The sequence below is a fragment of the Podarcis melisellensis genome (genome assembly GCF_964234715.1).
Source record: "Podarcis melisellensis genome assembly, chromosome: 7".
Classification (NCBI taxonomy): domain Eukaryota; kingdom Metazoa; phylum Chordata; class Lepidosauria; order Squamata; family Lacertidae; genus Podarcis; species Podarcis melisellensis.
Window position 1 is genome coordinate 88,274,634 of NC_138539.1, and position 21,293 is coordinate 88,295,926.

Genomic DNA, 21,293 nt, shown 5'->3' on the forward strand with positions numbered 1-21,293 from the left:
ACAGAATGAATGTAGTTGGTCAATGGAGCTGTGGACTCAATAAAGGTTGAAAACCTCTGAACTGGCAAATTATTTTTAACAGATGCATGAAATATCTTGGAACCCTGAAGATTGCCACTTTGACAGACTTACCTTATTTTGTGCAAAGGGGGAAGCAGCGTATAAAGAAGGATGGATTAGTGGAGGAGGTAAGTGAGGAATAGTATGAAGTGGTATTTGTCCATGGATATGAGGATAAAGATGAAGAGCAGGATGGGCAGGTTTTTCTGGCATCCTAAATTGATGCCCAGCAGGAAGACATTTCACTTCAGTGTCTGAAGAAGAGGGGCCTGAGATTTCCTGTTTACAGACATGGCACTCACAACAATCTGGTTCTTGATCAATCTGCTATAAATGAAAGGAGGGTACAAAAGGTAAACCACACTGCAAAATTAGAGAAACATTTCATTCATTTTTTGGAAACAATTATCTTAGATGCAATCTATTGTTTTAGAAAATGACAATAATGACACCTCTCAAATATATAAAATACAATAAGCTTAACAATAACAAGCTTAAAACCACCTTAATTGTTTCTGTTATAAACTGTGTGTCAATGTATTCACGTACTGACTTGTACCAGAGTGTTTTTTTCAGTGGGAACTCACCGAAACTGTTCCGTCACCACTTTATCTAGAAACAAAGCTCTGCTTATACCTTCTAGCACTTGAAATACATCTTACTTTCAGACACTGGCAGTCCACTTCCTTACCTGAAAATTACATTAATGCTATGGTCGAATGCTTACCCTGAAGAATCTCCCATTGAGTTCAATGGCACTCCCATTAATTTAGGATTGAAACCTAAGGCTTTACTAGTATTAAATAACATAGGCTTGGAATTCCATTCTTGAGCTTTACAGCATTAATTCTTCTAGATATCAATAACATCAGGTGGGGGGAGTAGAGGATGTTGGTGCAACTAGACAACCTTTACTTCTAAACTTCTGTCTAGTTGCTTCCCCTTACTGGGTGGGGATGCCCAAAAAAGTGTGGGATAATCAGTCTCACATAGCCAACATGCTTAAGTCTAATTAATGCATGAAGAGTTAAGACCATAAGAGTAAGCTGCTCTGCCACGCTTAGTGAGGTCACTCCTGCTTACCTTGTCAAGCTCTTTTTTCTCCCACTTTCTCACATTCTACCAAGTGAACCCTACCAGGAAGGAGGTCTGGACTAGTTGCTCCAAGCCAAGATCACATGGCTTAAGGATCTATCTTAGTGTTTCTATACAAATAATTTAGAAACATTTACCACTTTGGAACCTGAGTTTTACTGTCTGTCTTTTATAAGTGCTGTATGAAAAAGCACTTGAATCTGATCTTTGAAAAAAATTGTAAGTAAAGCATTTTAAACTTATAAAAGTTTAAACTTACTAATGTGCGATCTCTTTCTATGCTAAGGGAGGTGGGGAATTTTGGAAGCAACTTAGATGGGGATGTTTTAATGGTCTAACAGCCTAAATTTCCAAACTTTACATTGCCACACATTTTGTGTTTTTAATGCTCTGCTGTGGTTCTCTTGCCAAACCTGGTTCTTGGCATCCAGGAATTCTCTTTTCATTTTACCTAATTTTTCTTTCTCAACCAACAAGAAGGTGCTCTGAAGAAGATCCAAAGGTCCAAATAGGTATATACAGGAGGAAGTGAACCTTCCAAGTAACAGGTTGTAAGCTCTTGTAGGTTTTAAATGTTAATACAACACTTTAAACAGGCCAAGAAACAGAATGACAGCCAGGCCAGATAAAATAGTACTGGTGTGATACAGTCATATCAGCACAACCCTATTATAACTCTAACACTACATGAATAATGACTGTACAAAAGCTTCAAGAGGGTGTAAGAAATAGAAAGGCAAATATTAAGGGTGCATGGATTATGATTACATCAAAACCAGAGATTGGTCTGCTATAATATATGAAAAGAAATCCTTCTGCAATTACATTAGGACAGTTCAAAGGAGGAACTGGGGGAGCACAGATGTTGATATTGACAGCCAGCTGTGGAAACCCTGGAACACACAGTGCTGTAGTGCAGTATATGTAGTTGTCCATGTCCATAGTGAAGTGGTTGGGGAACAAAGGGGGTTTGGAGGGACAGCGGAGTAGAGGACAGGCTGGTCTTTCTGCTCGAAAACCAGACACCACAGGATCATATTTCATCTAGCCAGATTCCTAGTTGCAGTTCTGTCTATTAAAAAGGAAGGGGCTAAATTTCATATGGCTGACTACCACAATGATTTAAAACACTGAAAGTCTGGAGTGGGAACAGGGGTGGAGGAGCCAGAAAATGAGTGATTGCTAACTTTGGGTGCAAATATCAAATTGAATTATAAATATACAGCTATGTGCAGCATTTCACTATTTTGTAACGTGATATTATTTATTAGTACTGCTGTGATTTCTCTCTTTTTTGAACAATTTATCATTGGCTAACTAAAAAGAAATCCAGAAGAACATTGTTTCAGGGTTCATATACATTACTCTTAAGAAATAAATGTGATTTACCTGCTGAATAGAGTATGATGACAAAGAACTGTCCGTTTTCGCTTCATCCTTCCTTCGCACATTAGTTCCAAGCATTAAATCCCCTTCTTGAGCCCTTGGTAAATTACCACCATTCTCTTCATCTGCTTCTTCAGCATCTGCTACTGATGAACTGCTACTAGTGTTACTACTCTGCTGGGGAGACTGATAAATAGTTTAGGTTTAATATGATTTTAAATTACATCTGAATTGCTTTATGATTCTACTATATGTGTCCACCACCCTGGGACCCCACAAGATGAACAGTGGTATATAAATGTAAATAATAGATGTATAAGATGTATTTCAAAATTACAGTACCTCAGCCTTTAATGCCATGTTTTTGACTCCATCAGTTAACAGTCTGTGGATCCCATTCATGTTTCTGACAGCCTCAGCATTATCGTAGTGATTAATACAATAAATATCAGGTTTTTCTGATACTGCTGAAATATCTTCATTTTCAGTATTACTGTGAAGAAAAGTGGGGGTTTTTTGTACATGCTAAGTAGGTCAAGCAATAGAGAACATTGAAAAGAAAGTAAAATGCAATTTCCATTGGTTTTGAATATGTAATTTTCTTCTAGAAATAGGGGTTGGGTGTTTGTTATTTTAATACCATTTCACTGGAATTTGTAACAGAAATAAAGCTCTGCGTGCAAATCCAAATATAGACGACATGTAAGGCATTTCCAGATTTTTCATTTTAAAAAGATGCCATACTGCATTTTAGCCCTAAAAGCATTGATTCAAAGACATGATACATCCTAAAAGCATAATGGATAGCTTTGCTGTGGGGAAAAGGGTTAATTCTGATATCATCATTGTCACTCCCCTTGTACTTGAGTGCCAGTGAAGCAAATTGCGATGCTACGGCAGAGGACTTCCATCACAAGTGAATGGACAAGGTATGCTCAAACCCCTTGTCACTATCACCTTGGTAGTCCAGTGTCTGAGGCTTGTTCTTGTATGTTAATAATGAATGGGGCTTCTCCATACTTTGCCTAAAGATCAGTATGTTTCAGCTCCCAAAAAACTAAAGCAGCTCTGGAGTAAATCTGCCATTCTGCCCGCCACTTAATTATGCCAGAAGTATAGCCTATGTTTCAAATTTCATGATTCCAGGATAGTTCCAGTTTTTGGGAACAGGCTGATCATAATGGGTCTAATTACAGGTGGAAATGAATCGGCGTACAGGGGGGAGGTTCAAAAGTATCTACATGGTGCTTAGAGAATAACTTGCACCTAAATATTAGCAAGACAAAGGAGATGGTGTTGGACTTTCAGAGGAAGAGAGGGGAACTAGCCCCGCTGTATATCGGGGGGGGGGTTGTGTAGAGAGAGTCTCTTCCTTTAAATTCCTGGGAGTTTACCTTAGTGAAGACCTCACTTGGAAAAACAATATAACTCAGTTGGTTAGGAAGGCCCAACAGAGACTCCATTTCCTCAAGGTCTTGCGAAAGAACAACTACGGACAAAAAGTCTTTACAGAGGGTGGTGAACACAGCACATGATATCATGGGCTGTCCCCTGAGCCCGCTAGTAGGAGAGCGAGAAAAATTATCAGGGGCGATTCACACCCCAGCCAGCACCTCTTTAATCTTCTACCCTTGGGCAGGAGATATAGAAGTATAATCAGTCATACCAACAGACTAAAAAACAGTTTCTATCCGTGGGCTGTTAGGCTGCTGAATGGAAAATAATATAGTGCAACTGACTTTCGGAGTTCGTGTGTTGTGCGACAAGCACACAGAGTGCAATGAGATTGAGTGTTTGTGGGGGGGGGGAGGCTTGGTTAACTTCATTGTACACAGGTTGTACATTGACAATAAAGGTGCTATTATTATCATCACAAGTTTAAAAATATACAGTATTTCTAAAGCTGGGGTCCACAAGAACCTTAAGTGTATGTGTCAGTGCTTCTATATTTACAGCAGGGTCTCATCTTCTTTGTCTTCTAACTTGCATTCGATGCCCTGTGCCAAGTGCTGCTCACCCTCTTCAACATCAGCACAGGGAACTGCCACTGGAAAGGCAGTATGGACCCAGCAAATCCACTGCACACAAAGAAATTCTTAAAACAAAAAAAATTCCTTCCAGTAGCATCTTAAAGACCAACTAAGTTAGTTCTTGGTATGAGCTTTTGTGTGCATGCACACTTCTTCAGATACCAAATTCAGAAATTCTTTTCACTACTGTTAGATTCTGTTCTCAAAATTTCACATTTTACTATGATCAAAAGAACAACAAGGCCACACTTACAAAGGTGATCCAGAGCTATTATCTGCAAGGATGAGTCTTTGTCTGTCTATCTGCTGGTCAGTAAAAGGAGAACTGGAACTAGACCCTGAGCTTCCTGATGATATACTTCGTAAGTGCATTTGAGAAAGATAATCGGGAGCAGAATCAATTTGAAGGGGAAGCTGGTTACTATGGACATCGCCTGTAGCTGGTGAATCCATGATTCCACACATCAGAATATGCGAAAGGCTGCAGTCATCACAAGTACATCTGTTCATGAATTCAAAACATAATATTATCAACACCAATATTTTGTTCAATTTCATTAAATTAAATATTCACACATAAAACAACAGTGGAAAGTTTTTCCTGTGAGAAGTTTGGACAGAGTCCAAAAGCCAGGAAGATTTGCAGCGTTTCCCACAGGCGACAGGAAGCAAGGCCAGAGACACAGAGCTGCAGCACAGATATGGTGACTAGCTGTTCCAGTGCAGAGGTGAAGGCAGACCTTTGTGGAAGATGGAACTGGTTCACCAAAAGTTTAAGACAGAGCTTTCCAAACTTTTCATGTTGGTGACACACTTTTTTAGACATGAATCATTTTGCAACACAGTAATTCAGTTTTACTAGCAAACCAGAGGTTAAACTAAGAGTGTGGGGAGAATTCACGCAACACACCTACACACTGCAGACAACAATCTAACGTGTCGCGACACACAACTTGGAAAGCTCTCAGTTAAGATTTTAAATATTATCTACTCACCTGTGCCTGAAATTGCAATTAGGACAGTCAGAAATACTCAGTCTTGATGACAACAGATGTCTCATTGTGTCTGTGAAGTTGTTTTCTCCAGATATTGCTTTACTGCCATTTAACTAGAATTAGCAAGGATATATAAAAACTGTGAGCTATTTTCAGTAACATTTTAATTACTGTTGACAAAAAATCATTTTAAAACCATAAATTCAAAATGAAATTAATAACCTGATAAAGCACAATCTGATAATATACACACTCCATCAAGTAACTCTACTAATGCCTCTTTCTGAGGCTTGCAAATTACTACTCTGCTGGTCACCTGGGGCAAGTACTGTAGAAATTGTCCTCAGGTAATAAGGACTAATCAAGACTCATGTCTGCAGTTAGGTGAAATATGAGCCTGCTTTAAAAAAAAATCAAAATCCATTACACATGTTCAGTTCAGCACTTAGTAAGGATTCAGTACCAATGCATAACTGAATAATACGTTCAATTTGGCATGTTTCATAAACAACGCTATATTGCAGCTGCATTGTGTAGTCAATTGTGACTCTAAAATTGTCCACTTGATTACTTGTACTAGATTATTTACAATCAGCATGTCCTGAAACTGAAATGTTTGAATTTGTTAGGCAAGCCCTTCTTTGTATTCTCTTACTAAGAAAGAGACTGACACTTTACTTGGAACTAAGTCTGAGATCAAAGGAGCTAATTTCCAAGCATATGCAGTTGAGGTCCTAGGCACGTTTACCTGAGAGTAAGTCCCAGCAGGCACAACAGAATTTCTCCTGAGTAAATACATGATTAGGCTATATGTGTCAGTCTAAGTATGTTAGTTGTTGCTTTTTTGTATTTTATTGGGTCAGGGAAGGTAGGAGGAAAAGAGAATTGTTTCTCCGAAGTTAACTCATGACAAAAATATTTTTAGGAGACCGTCATTCATACTTTTTCTTAATCCTCTAATCCATGGATGGCTACAGCAAAAGGGATACTATTGAAGGAGGAGATATATAGAGTATATAAAATGATACTTCTTCAATAGACTCCCCCATATCTATCTGTATCTCCATTCCACACATGTATGGGCAAAGAGGTTATTAAAAAAAGTTGTGGCCCACTAACTATTGTGGACATGTTTAAAAGGCTACTCTCATATTAAACAAACACTAAATAAAACTCAATATTGTAGCTGTATATAGGTTGTTTTTAGTTAAACCGTACAGAGGCCAAAGCTCTGAAATTCTTAATTCATATCAATCCAAGCTTTTTTCACTACATGAAGCAGACAGAGAAGAGATACAGTACTGGCCAAAATTGTGGAAACCTTTTGGAAAACGTGCATTACATTCTTCATTAAATTATTTTCCCTTTGATATATAATTTTATGGCATTACTCAAAAAAAGTAAAAAAAAAAAGTAGTGCTATGAGCCATCATTGCCAAAATAAGATGACACCTGATTGGCTCTCTAAACACTCCTTTTTCTGGTTATTTGGCTATAACCTTTGATAGAGTACAGATAATTAAACAGACTTTGTTGCATTACATTCTTCATTAAATTATCTTTCCACTGATTATGGTACTACTCCCCCCCAAAAAAGGTCGCGTTATGAGCCATCAAACCTCGGAAATACACTTTCTCCAAAAGGTTTCCACAATTTTGGCCACTAGTGTACGTACCGAAAATGGGTGTCACCCTTTTCTGCTAATGGCATTTAGGAATCAATAGTCTCTGATAATCCACTGTTCTACATGTCTGTCAGACAACATACAGTGTGATCACACAGTATCAGAAATACAGAGTTTGAGCCAACAGTTTTGCAAGTCAAGCATTGATTTCCGACTCCATCAGGGCTGCCGGTCAGAAGAATCAACAGCGAACAGTTCAATTCAGGATATTATCACAACAGCTGTGACCTTCTTAGTTCTGGAAATCAGGTGCTAAGAAATTCAGTCCTGTGCTTGCTGTCCATCATGAAGTTGTCATATCTGCTCAATACATTTTTTTAGAAGCGGACCAATCTAATCATAAGATTGTACAGCTGGAAGGGACTATGAGGGCAATCGAATCAGTCTCAAGAGCAGCAACTTGTGCTCATGTAAACAATGATCTAATCCATGACAATAATATCTGCCATGTCCCTGATAAAGCAGAATGTTTCTAGAGCCACATGTAACATTAAATACAACACAAGCTTTGTAGCCCTCTAGTGCCCATGTGAGGTGATGCCAGAATCCTTCTACTTAAAGATACCCGGACTTCTGGTTTCCTGCTGCGGGAAATGGCTGCCTCCCACATGAATGGACCCAAGCTGTGCCAGTAATTCAGGGCTGATATGAGGGTAATTAGCCCTGGCAGATTCTCCAAGGTGAGGGAGGACTGTCTCACAGACCCACAAATTGTCTGTGATCTGTTGGCTTGCATCAAGGTGCGAGCGACAGAGACGCTGTGTCTAAGAGCACAGTATGGCTGGCACTCTCCAGAGCCACTCCTGCATGCAGGAGACACCTGTTTTCTAAAATAAGAAGATTTGGACAAAAAACAAGCATGTTCCAGATGGAGGAGATTAAGGGGAAAAACTGTTGAATTATGCAGTCGTTGAATGCAGAACTTTGGACTTTAAATGGACTCTCATCTTGAAACGTGGACTAAGGAGGTGAGCAACCGCTCTTTCTGTACTTGTTATATACATCACAATTTGGCGAAGCTCATCCAGAAAGAATTTAATTACTTGAACGAAACACGAGAGGTGAAAATTTTAATTGAATGCATGATGCACAGCCGTCAATGGAGAACTCATAATTAGAATTAGAGCTGGCAAAATAAGATCAGATATGGCGGCTCAGGCTGAAGATAGAAAGAAAATGGCGATCATTATTGCACAGTTACAAAAAAAAGGGGATTCTAATGGAAAAGAGCTCCTTTGAACTTGGGGTGTATTTCATTCTAAAATACATCTGCTTGTATGGATTATTTTTATACATGATTGTGGACAGAAATTGTGGACAGAAGGATGGAGAGCGCTGGATCCCTGCCAGCTCTTCTAGGGCCTGGAGGAGCTGGGGGGGGGGGGAGGTCCTTTTATTCTTGGAGGAATTTAAATAATTCTCACATAATATACAGCTGGGAAGCATGCCCTAGAATACAGCATTATATACAGTGGTACCTCGGGTTACAGACCCTTTAGGTTACATACGCTTCAGGTTACAGACTCCGCTAACCCAGAAATAGTACCTCGGGTTAAGAACTTTACTTCAGGATGAGAACAAAAATCGTGCGGTGGTGGCACAGCAGCAGTGGGAGGCCCCATTAGCTAAAGTGGTACCTCAGGCTAAGAACAGTTTCAGGTTAAGAACGGACCTCCAGAACGAATTAAGTTCTTAACCCAAGGTACCACTGTACAGACATATACGGACACCGCTCATTAAGAGACATTAGAGAGAACTTGTTGACTTGCCATTTATAAACTCTATTTTTGGAACAAAGCCCGGTGCCTTTAATGAGAACTTGACGAACAAAGGAGAGATAAGAGGACTGAACACCAAAATAATTGGACAGAGAATAAGATGAATAAAAAATGCCTCCTGTGTGTTAACAATACAAAAACTTTGCTACTGAAGATGTGAACCACAGGAACAATGACTAATTAGACTGAGAATAAGGACGATTATTTCTAGACATCTGGAACATGGGAAGTCCCCCCCAAAAAATTAATAATTGAAATATATAAATGGTGGTATTGTTATTATTGTAATTTGGATTGATTTGATTTAATCTGTCATTAATTGGAAGATTGTTATTGAAAATGAATTCAAAAAATTAGCATAAAAAGATACCAAAGAGGGTCTGGTAAAAACAACCAATTACAGGACTAGATTAAGATAATGATAGAAGCTTAAAATCTGAGAGTTCAGAATCACTTTTAGAGTCCAGGGTTTAGCTTCCTCAAGAACAGAACAACCCATACGTTTTGTCCACCTATGACACCTATTACCCAGTCACTGAGTTCAATAGCACTTACTTCATATTAAGTGTCCCTAGGGTATAAGTATACCATTATACATTATAACACAAATGGCTGGAAGTTTGGTCCCTTTGTGAAGAAATGTGTTGTAATACATAAAATATGAACGCCAATGTAATTATTTAAAAGTTGCCTTCACTCTAAAATATATTCTGTTTGTCAGAAGGTATATGGTGGAAACCAACTGATGAGGTAATTTAACATAAAAATATGAAGTCTGACAATATTTTATGTGGGTATCCTCAATTATATGTCATTTCACATAAGCAGCCTTTTGTTCATCTTCAAGAACATGACTGAAAACTGTTCTGAGCATTGGCAACAAAACTGGGTTCAAGCACCAAACAAGCTTTCAATCCCAACTAGGCAGATAGGTCTTACGTTCCCAGCTTGCCAGGGACAAAATGAGCCAAAAATATTTTAAACGTCTTTTAAAATGAACTAATTGGTTTCATTTTTCTGCTTCTAGAAAGCTTTTAGGCTGCCTTTTACCATTTTTATTGTTGAATTTTAATTGTATTGCATTTTAATGTTGTGGTTTATTCTTTGTTCAAATATCCAGCCACACCAGGCTCACTGAATCACTGTGAGTAAAGAAAACCTCTCAGACAGTAACAATTACAAATTAAAGGTACACTACAGATGGGTGTGATCAGACCTATAAAAGTCATGTGGCTTTGCGACTGCAAAATGCACCCATGCATTTTGATATACATGTAATTTTCATCCACCTTACAGAATTTCATATCCAAATAGCCTTAAAGCTTTGCAGAATTATCTTGAAGAATATAGAAGATCCATGCAATCATGGAAACCAGAATACAGGTTGCAGGAGCACTGAAATAATTTATTCCAAATATGTATTTCAGCTGATGCAAACATTGGCACCAAATCCTGTCAGCTTGAAATCTTGCATTTCAGAAAGTTACTCACAGAGCAGAGACCCCCATACCTGATATGGTTTTCAGAGAACTGGCAGCTTTTCTTGATGCATTGAGTACACTCAATGTACTGAGTGAACACTCTTCAGTACCACATGAAATTCTTGTCAGGTATGAAGAGTTCTGCAAGGCAACTGAAGAAGGTGTTCAGTTGAAGACAAAGCGAGGTACTGGATGGTTTACAAAAAATTCTTACATTTCTTTCAAGAAGCAAAAAGGAGGCTTTGACCTACTACTGTCCACTGAGGCTTTCTGTCCTTTGTATTCATAACTAAGCAAGCTGGTTGGTGTAATTCCACAGCAACTTTCTGAAAATGCAGGAATTTCATTCAGGAATCAAAACTGAATTCCACATGTATTCCTTTACAATCTGAAGATCATGGAAGCTAAGCAGTTTAGCTGAGCCCTGGTGTTTTGACTAGAAGTCTATGTTCTTGCAGTGAGCAGGCTAAAGCATTTACTAACTTCATTTCAATAACAGAATGGTGGGCTCAAGTCATTACATCAGAATGTGCCTCCTTTTGTACCTGTTTCACCAGCGTGGTTTTGTTTGGGTGTGTTGTTGTTTTACAAAGGAGAGCTTTCAACCTCATCAAAGAGCATCAAAGAACATGAGGACAAATGTCTGATTGCACAAAGCGCATGCAATTCCTTTTGTGACAGTAAAACAAAAAACACCCCATTATTATGAATTCTGGAAAGGACGCTAGGATGACAACCAGGGTTCTCTCCCTGAATGCTAAAGAAAATTGCTGAGCAGTAGATGCTGATAGATTGAAGAAACTTGCTTGTAAGTGATGTTTCCATTTGCTTTAGGATGTGAGAAGACAAAGAAAAAAGATTTTTAACAGAAAATCCCTGGAGATGTAATTGGGAGAATCCCTTACAGTACATTAGAAAGAAAAAAAGGGAGCAAAGGCCTGTGCACTCAGATTCACCAACTCCCTTATCAGTTGCTTTCTGCCCTATTATTAATTTGAAGAACAAATATGATAAATCCATACTGTTAAGGCACTTAGAAAGGTTTGTGACAAGTGATTCCTGTGGTTTTGTGAAAATGGAATGTTTTTTCTTCATCTCTTTGGAGATTTGCATGTTTGGGCAACTTTCTCTCCATGTTTTGTGAAAAATACAGTATAACATCTTAATGAATTGATGCCATACTCCCATAACTATTTCACTACCTATTGAGATTTTGGATCAAGAGAAAAGATTTAACATTGAAGAGTAAGGATTACAGTTCAATATTTCTGATGCAGCTTATCTCAGACCAGATCACTTCTGAAAGTACTACAAAACAATAACTTCAATCAATCACTGCTTTCTTATGTGGTTAAAGGACTGAATAAAGAACAGCACTACCTGGCACCAAGGAGGTCTATAATATGATGGTGATTTGACACACAAATGACAGTTGGGGTGGTTAATGAGCAAGAGATACAGATTATAGACTGGGGTGGTAGTAAGCCGTTCTGAGAGGATATTCATCTCCACAGGTGATGAATGCCCAATCCTAAGCAAGTCTACTCAGAAGCAAGTCCTACTCTGCTCAAATGAAGCCTTTTTCTGGAAATGTACACTGAGGACTTCAATCTATGAGGAGACTGAAGCAGATTCAGTTATGGAAGAAATAAGATGGAAAATACAAGAGGAAAAACAAAAAGTAGCATTACAAGAGGATGATCAAGAAGGGCTACAACAGCAAATGGGGGAAAAGACTCACTGGACCACAACGTGCATTTCTCATTTTTGTTTGTTAAGAAAACAATGCTTGCCAAACTATTATCTTTAAATGAATTACTTCAGTATCCTAAGCAAAAATTTAATTTAATTTGAGGCTAGTAATTATGGATTCAGATTCAATAGAAATGTGAGGAGTATCATTAGGAATTTTGCTTATTGGGAGAACCCACCCGAGTGCTCTCTGTTGTCAAGTTACAAGTCAGATAACCATTCTGAAGTTTTTGTCAGAGGATACAACTCATTTAAGTGAATCTGTTACTGTACAGTGGTACCTTGGGTTACAGATGCTTCAGGTTACAGACTCCACTAACCCAGAAACAGTACCTCAGGTTAAGAACTTTGTTTCATGATGAGAACAGAAATCGTGCAGCAGGGCACAGCGGCAGGGGGAGGCCCCAGTAGCTAAAGTGGTGTCTCAGGTTAAGAACAGTTTCAGGTTAAGCATGGACCTCCGGAACGAATTAAGTACTTAACCCAAGGTACCACTGTAATAGGTTAATGGGAATCTGTGCATTTTCAGTTTACTTAAAATAATGCGAATACAAATTAAGGAGGACAGTTATGCTCTAAGTACCCTTTCAGTGGTGGCTGTTTGAAGAGTACACATACAATATGCAGACTTGAAGAAAAATTAATATTGCTGAAAAGCACAGAAAGGCTCTTCCGATTCTTTATATACAATTATGGCAGCAATCCTATTCACATTTTACTAGAAGCAAGATTCACCAAACACAGTGAAATTTACTTCTGAGTAAACATGCATTGAACTGAGCTGTGTTAGATGGAAGTATATAGTTTTACCTGTTCTATGAAATGCCTCTTCCTAAAAGCTTCCCAGTCTTCTTTCAGAAAGGGTTCTTTTGTTCTCACTGTCACCTGGAACAAAATTAAGCTAAGTTCACTGATTAACACTGCTTGATTTCTACTTTACCCAACTCAGAACATACATGCTTATATCCCGATTATTGAATAATATAGCAGCTTAAAGCCATAAGATTTGTATCAACAAAAGTTATGGTACGTAGATGCAGAAAAAATGCAGGTGATCTATTGAATTACATTGAATTGAGCTGGTTCCTACCTTTTCTAATGTAGAAACCTGCTTTCAAGCTCACACAAGGCTAAACTTAAAATTGAAAAGCTGGCAACAAATATCCTATACAAACAATTACATGGTTAGCACAATTAGATAGAACACTTATAATAAAATATAAACAGTGTTTTATACGATCAAAGCGGATGGCTAGGGCTCAGAAGTAGCACAGCATGGTACACATCCTAACAAATCCAACATACACCCACTAAATTATTGCTTCTTGCTCGCTCAACCCTGAGCCACAGAACCATCAGCATTGTTATTTTCCTTGGCTGAAGGGAAGTCAGTGGCAGTAACTACCCCATCCCTCAATCCATTAAAACCCCCCTCTCTTCAGGCTTGGGCTTGAATATTCTGAGGAAATGAAAGCAGTATTCAAGGAAACTGCCAATCTATCACACTGGGGAATGTTGGGATTGGGGAAAGCGGAGATCATTCTGACACATGTTTTTAAGCAAAAGGAATGTCAAAAACCCTCCACTTCTTAGTCCACATCTGAACAATGAAGCTAATAGATATATGAATGCTGATTATATGACATTTTAAAATCTGTGGTTTTGTAAGCTGTCTGGAATCGATATCCTGTTAGCAATATATAAATTAAACCTTAAGATCCTAGGTTCAATACGCAGCATCTCCAGACTCTTGTGCCAGTCAGTGTAGAGCACAAGTGGCCAACCCCATATGGGCCACTTTGACAGGTGGCCACCCACTTGGCAACGACCCAACTGCATATAGCGTCAGGTGACTGTAACTTAAATCTGTGGCTAAAAATATGTACCAGGAGTGCATCACTCCCAATTCTTCATCTGAAGCTGCAAACTGAAGTTATAACATGGCACCTTTTTCTGGCATTTTGAAAAGAGAGAGAAAATAAGGCACCTGAATCAAAAAGCACAAAATTCAAATCACAAGTACAAAAGAAAAATCAGAGTCATGCATTCCTTATTCTTCCTTTTGGAGCCCATGCTTTTTACAGCTGCTGCTTTACCTGTTCTCTACCCAACTTCATACGGCTACAGGCAGGCATGACTTGGGCAAAACAACTTCATGGGGAGGCTTGATGGGCTGAATTCGCCCCCCCCCAGCCCCTCACAAGAACCACCTGCCCAGTGGGAGGGAAGAAGATAGGGAGGCAGGTGGTCAAAGACAATGTCAGGGCCTGCTCCAATCAGAGTACTCCCTCCTCTCAACAACCCCAGGCCAATGGACACCATCTGTCCTATAGGAAGGAACACCTGATGCCAACTTCTGCTTCAGTAGGACTGATAGTTGTTTTATGAGCATGCGATTCTTGGTGTATCTGTTGTGCTTTATAAACACTGTTCCACTTTGAGGACTCTGACTGGAAAGGGAGATATAAATCTACTAAATAAATTGATAATAAAGAGGCCTGCAGGCTAGAGACTACCCACCGCTGGTATAGAGACAGTAAAGAGATAAATAGGCCAATGGGAATGATTCTTATCATCACCTTATTCAGGTCATAAAGCTTTAGGCCAGAAGTTTTGCAGAGGTCTGTATCCTTCAAAATAGCTTAAATACACATAAAAACTTTTGTTATTAGTCTTTTTAAGCTTCTCTGAAACTATCCAAACTTATTCACTAAAAGATAATAACTTTATATCAATGTCAAATTGTAGGTACTATAATTTGAGGTATTTACAGTATGCATACATAAAGATCTGTTTGAGGAAACCATGAAACCTATAAACCTTTTAATGAAGTATTTAAAAACCTGTATTTCTGAATTTTAACACAATATAAATGAATTGCTGTCGATACTGTGAAGCTAGAAGATATTGAAGGATGTTCAAAATGGGTATGAATCTACTGTAGATTCCGGCGTATTAGGCGACTGGGCATATAAGACAATCCCCCCAATTGGCAGCTGCTAATTAGGGGGGTCGACTTAAACGCCCAGTCTTACACGCGGCAGCTTTGCTGGGCAGCAGCAGTGGGCGGCGAGCTCTGCGCGAGGAGGAAGCCGCCCAGCGAAGCCGGCTTAGCGTCGCTGGGCAGCTTCGCCAGTCAGCTTCCTCCCAGTGCGGAAGAGAGCCCACCATCTATTGCTGCTGCAGCAACTTCGCTGGGCAGTGGCAGTGGGCAGCGGGCTCCGTGCCAGGAGGAAGTCGCCCAGCGAAGCCAGCTTAGCATTTTCACCAGGCAGCTTCCTCCCAGCACGGAGCCCGCCGCCCACTGCCGCTGCCCAGTGAACCCATACCCGGCGTATAAGACGACTCCCAACTTTTTAGAGAATTTTCCGGGGTTAAAAAGTCGTCATATACGCCGGAATCTACAGTAAGTCAAATGCCTGAGACAGATCCATCCCATCATGAGTAGCTTAGCCCTATATGCTCTTAGCTCAAACAAATCTCACTAGAAGATTTTAAGAGCTCTTTGGAAAGAATTCTAGACTATAAAATCTCAGAGAACATTCCATATTGCTGTTGATTTTAGCCTAACCGAACAGAAATTACATGGATTTTGAAGTTGTGTCTCTTGCACCTTAGTCTAGCATTCTAACCATACTAGCTTTCTTCATTATTGGTTTTGGTGTAATATACTCCACTAGTATATTAAACTTAATTCAATAGCTAAAAAACATCTTGCAACTTGTTCTTCTTGCAAATGAGACCTAGGTCAACTGTGAAGTTCAGGTATTTATTTTATTTACACACCTGTAACCCTTCTTTCTCAGATTCAAAAATTTGTGAGTAATTCATTGTTTTTGGAATTTCAAAAGTATTTTATTTAAAAGTTCTATTTATCACACAATACTGAAGACTCAATACAGGTATCGTGTATCGATTATTAAAACACAGTATTTAACACTTAAATTAATTTGGTAAAAATAAGTGTACAAATTAAAAACAAAAATGCTTTAATCCATCTCAGATCTGTCATTTCCTATAGCACATGTGATAAACAAAGAATCCAACAGAAAGAACGTGTAGGGCAGGGGTCTGCAACCCGCGGCTCCGGAGCCGCATGTGGCTCTTTTACACCTTTGCCGTGGCTCCGGGGCGGATACTAATGAGGGGAGGAGGCGCATTGTGCGCCCCAACACTCCCCACTGCGGTGGGCGCTGTACTGGCTGTGACGTTGCATGGGGGCAGTGCGTGCGTTAGTCACCTTCCCGCCCGCCTGCCCGCCCGCCCGACGTCACCTTCCCGCCCGCCCGCTACATTGTAAGGGGCATGTACGCTGGTCACTGCATTGAAAGGGGGCATGTACGCTGGTCACTGTTTTGAAGGGGAGTGAAGAACACACACACAAAAAAGGTAACTTGTTAATTTAATGTTTATTTCTATGAGGAGGAGTAATTCTGAGGGGTCAAACAAAGAAATAATTTTAAAAAGTGACAAAAAAGTTATTTTTATAATGACGAGTTTTGCGGCTCCCAGTTTTTTTTTTTCCTTTGGAAACTGGTCCAAGAGGCTCTTTTGGTCTTAAAGGTTGCAGACCCCTGGTGTAGGGGAAACAGTTTCAAAGATGTTGAAAAGCAATGCATTTTTTAATTAATGCTCAATACGAACTGGCCTAAACAGGGCTTCCTCAGGGCCTTTTCCATAAAAGAATAGGGCGGTTAATAAACAAAGCTAAACACACACACACACACACACACACCCCTTTAAAACACAATCTCAAGAGTCATATATGTGTAAAACTCTCATTATCAACTTTTTCATAGAAAATGTTTCATGGTAACACAAACAAACTTTCCATATACATGTAAAAAGGCAGGGGGCTGTATTACACATCACAGTTCTACAAGATGCTGCTGTCTGCAGCAACCATGGCAGGCAACACAAAGGGTAAGTATGCTGCCACTATAAAAAATTTAAAGTGCAGTTTTATGACATGTAGCAAGTCCTGCTAATCTGGGAGCAATAGTATACCTGCATGGCTACCCAGCAAAAACTACATGTACAAATATTCCCCGTGCCACAAACACAACTTTCACTTAACACTTCATGAGAACAGTTGATAGCAGAAAAGTTTCAACCCCAAGCATCTCCAATTCCTCCAGTTTTTGGGAAGCCAGTTGCTGGCTTTCCTTGCTCCCTGTCATCTTCTTCAAAAGCAAATATATATAAGGCAAATGACTAAAATAAAATGATTTGTGCACATACACAAACATATTAATATAGTACACCTATACACAGTGTTAACAATTATCTGCATCTCTTTACATATACCTGTATACAATTTGTTTTAACACCTGAACTTTCTGATTAAGATTATATATATATATATATATATAAATATATATTATTTGCTTACCTGTTCATCAACATAATCATCTATTCTTTTCTGATATTCAAGCCATGTTTCAGCAACTTGACCCATCTCCTGTTCCAACTGATGATACTGTTGAAGCAAGTTACTATATGTATCTTCGCTACAGGAATCATGTGTTACTCCTAGCCTAACAATTAAGATAACAGTAAGTGTATAGTCTTATGTAAACAGCCTTAACTAAAATATATTAAAGCATTTTGTTCTATCAACTAGCATTTTTAATATATTCCATGAACTTATCATACCAACAAATCCAAATAATAAATCTTGTTTATTGGTCCAGAATTGGCATTTTTTCTCAGAATTGGCATTTTTCTCATGGAAAGATTAAACATCTTGAGTAATTATTAAAGGACAAATGAGAAATAATTTAGCCAAATCCAAGAAATGGGTCATAAAAAGATGGGGAAACTTTGCAAGCCTCACTTTTGAGATCTAATGATGTATCCTGTCCTGGCATACATTAAGATGTAAATGGTTTAAACAAATAATAACAATAAACATATAATTAATTCCCATTTTATGCTATTTTTCAAACATTACTCTAGAGGGCCAATGAAATTAACTGATGGATTTAAACTAGACTAAGAAGTTGTTTTGTCTTCCCTATTTCATATTTTCTATCTTGCATTGCTTTACAAGCTAGGATGCTGATAGATCTATTAAATGAACTAGAAGTATTACATATTGTTTCAAGGGTATTTTTGCACTGCCTTTACCTTCAGACCCAAAACTTAACGTATTCTTGACATTAATTCTACCTTTATTTTGTGCCCTTTGGGCAACATTAATGTAATTTGTCACATCAGACATTCTCTTGATGTTAAAGAAAGGAAATACAAGTGGTCACAGCAGGGGTTGCCAACCCTTTTGGACCAGTGGGCACATTTGGAATTTTGAGAAAGTACTATGGGTGCCTGTCAAAATAAGATGGCTCTGAGGTATTTGGCATAACACAAAATGGCAGCTATAGTGGGGGCATGGCATTAACACAAAATAGTGGTTGTGTGAGTGCCGCATCTAAGAGAGCAGAAATGTGGCTGGGGAAACCCAGCCAGAAGGGTGGGGTATAAATATTATTTTTTATCATCACCATCACAATCATTATTATGGAATGCAAAATGGTGCATGTATCATGACTGCTCACAGAAATTATTTGCACCACTTCAGAACAAGAGAGTTGGTTTCAAAAACCAAGGCGCGGCTTCCGACTGATGGCAGGAGTTTCCTGCACTCAATTGGAAGTCGCCTTGGACATTTGCCTTCCAAAAATAGTTTGCAAACCAGAACAGTCATTTCCGGGTCTGTGGTGTTTGGGAGCCAAAACGTTCAAGAACTAAGCTGTTCAAAAACCAAGGTACAACTGTATTTAAAATTAGCCAGGTGCATTTTGCATCTGAGTATTAGCCACTTGCGACTAAGTGAAGATGCCTGGGTAGCATCTGACATCTCCATCATCTGGGGATCATTGGATCTTGACTGTTTTTACCCACAAATATCATCCTGTAAAATTCTTTCAGATATATTTTATCTGCAATCAGAATGAATTTCAGAGACCAAAATGCTTTTTCTGTGCAGCCTGAGCAGGAACAGTGAACATTATAGTTAATTGTTGTAGTTTGTCTTCACTTACCCCACCCCACTGCCCTGCTCACAGTTGTGAAGAATACTCTTATGCTATGAATGATCTGCGTCACCATTAAGAAAATATACATAGACTGTCCCTGGATAAAGTAACTTTTCTTCTTTAAGTTCTCAAAGTTCTTAATGTAGCTCAAGGTTGTCATCTGACCTAGCCAGATGTTTAACTGATAATCAATCATAATCAGTCCATTTGAAAAACAAGACTTTCCATTTTGGCAACTGTAACCTCGGTTTAAGGAGCCATTTGTTACCTAGCTTACAGAATGTCTAGTCACAATTCCCCTCCCTGTCCACTTCAGTTGCACTTTCTATTTATTTTTTCGAAACACATGAAATAATACACAGTTCATATAAGTGACACATTGGTAATATCACATTTTTAAAAGCAATTCTTAATTGGACACCACAAACATAAATAGGACTCAGCTCCTGCAATAAGGGTGAAAATCTTAAGTCATTTGAAAAAATAGTATTTACAAATACCTGCATGTATAGATATAGATATATGTTATTTAAAGTATTGTGCTAGATTTGAACTTACATGTTTGGGGTGGGGTGGCAATGCGGCACGCAGAAGGCAGCAGCAATCTCTCCTACTCTAGAGTCGGGCAGGGAGGTATTTCTCCTCCTGCGCCCACAACACCAGCGATTTTAACACTGAATCTCAGTCGCATACATGGCGACAAGACTTCTCAAATTGCTCACAATCAGACAATTCCCAGTCACAAAACACACCTGGCTCCTGGCTAATATCGAACACTGAGTGGTGATGATGCAGTTTGCCTTCTATGTGTTGCATAGAAGTATGCTTTAAAAAATCAAATCTTGATGGAACATTAATAGAATGTCAAGAGGAGACTCTTTCAGTTATATTAACTGCCTTCCTAAACGGGCAATAAAATTGAGTGCCTTAACATTAAGGATCAACCCTGTCAACTAACTGTATCTTCAATACTGACATTAGTTCAGCTCTTGGGAGATTAACCACAGGTGAATTCAAACTGAAACCCAGTCTGTCAGACATAGAATCAACCATGACACACCATGTCCAATTTACATTGGGTTGCTGCTACATGATACAAAACAAGTAAGAGAATTTGTCTTCAAGTTCTCATTTTGGACACAACATTTCATATAAATAGTGTGTTTTGTCTCTCCTCTAAGATGGGCAATGCTGTGTGTGGTCTCCATCTGCCTAGACTTATACAGTGGTATCTTCACTACAATAGCAGCTCAACAGAATCAGCCAACTATTTCACTGAATCAGGCATCTCTAATGTAGCACACCTCACATAGATAAAAGCATGGGAGGTGGTGGTGCAATGCTTAGTTGTGCAAAGTGTTAGGATAACTAAACGACTATCACAATACTACAGTCGAACCTTGGCTCTTGAACAGAATCCGTTCCGGGAGCCTATTCGACTTCCGAAAACATTCAACAACCAAGGAGCTTCCTGCACTCAATCGGAAGCCACATTGGAAGTTTGGCTTCCAAAAATAGCTCGCAAAATAGAACAGTCACTTCCAGGTTTGTGGTGTTTGGGAGCCAAAACATTCAAGAACTAAGCTGTTCGAAAACCAAGATACGACTGTATACTGTACCTCTGAACTGGTCAAGATTTCACCTTTCCAGTGGCCAATATTGCCACTTTTGGAACATGCAAATTCATATGAATTTATATGAAAATACTACAATAAGAAAATCTACTGAAAGTCATCTACAATTTAGCTACAAGAATGGGGAATGGGTGGGGAAAGCAGTCCCCTTCTGTGTACCTGCCCATTCTGAAGTTTGATTTTGTGTATCTAATGGTGTGTTTGGTATGGAGGGAGAAGTGTAAATAGAATAAATATTCTCATATCTTGAAATATATAAGATAACCATTCTGGTCTAGTTCTTACTTTCGGTCCTGCCCATGTGTGATAGTGAGTGAGATTTACTAGATGTGTGTTGTCTGCTTTTTGAACCCATGTCTG

The 21,293-nt window shown here is 38.9% G+C and overlaps 1 protein-coding gene across 6 annotated transcripts in view; it reads right to left on the reverse strand.

Moving 5' to 3' along the window:
* Positions 1 to 21,293, reverse strand: part of FAM193A (family with sequence similarity 193 member A) — a 50,003-nt gene that overhangs the window by 23,903 nt on the left and 4,807 nt on the right. For 2 of the 6 annotated variants that reach the window (XM_081917737.1, XM_081917733.1), the window contains exons 1-8: positions 19,858 to 20,738; positions 17,655 to 17,799; positions 13,073 to 13,147; positions 5,567 to 5,679; positions 4,825 to 5,073; positions 2,884 to 3,034; positions 2,545 to 2,727; positions 133 to 387 (exon numbers count right to left, since the gene is read on the reverse strand). In XM_081917737.1, the coding sequence (XP_081773863.1) occupies positions 133 to 387; positions 2,545 to 2,727; positions 2,884 to 3,034; positions 4,825 to 5,073; positions 5,567 to 5,679; positions 13,073 to 13,147; positions 17,655 to 17,799; positions 19,858 to 19,859 (1,173 nt within the window). In that variant the 5' untranslated portion in view covers positions 19,860 to 20,738. Of the gene's footprint in view, positions 1 to 132; positions 388 to 2,544; positions 2,728 to 2,883; positions 3,035 to 4,824; positions 5,074 to 5,566; positions 5,680 to 10,539; positions 10,663 to 13,072; positions 13,148 to 17,654; positions 17,800 to 19,857; positions 20,741 to 21,293 lie in introns of those variants that run through there. The other 4 variants (XM_081917736.1, XM_081917735.1, XM_081917734.1 and 1 more) reach the window with 3 other exon arrangements.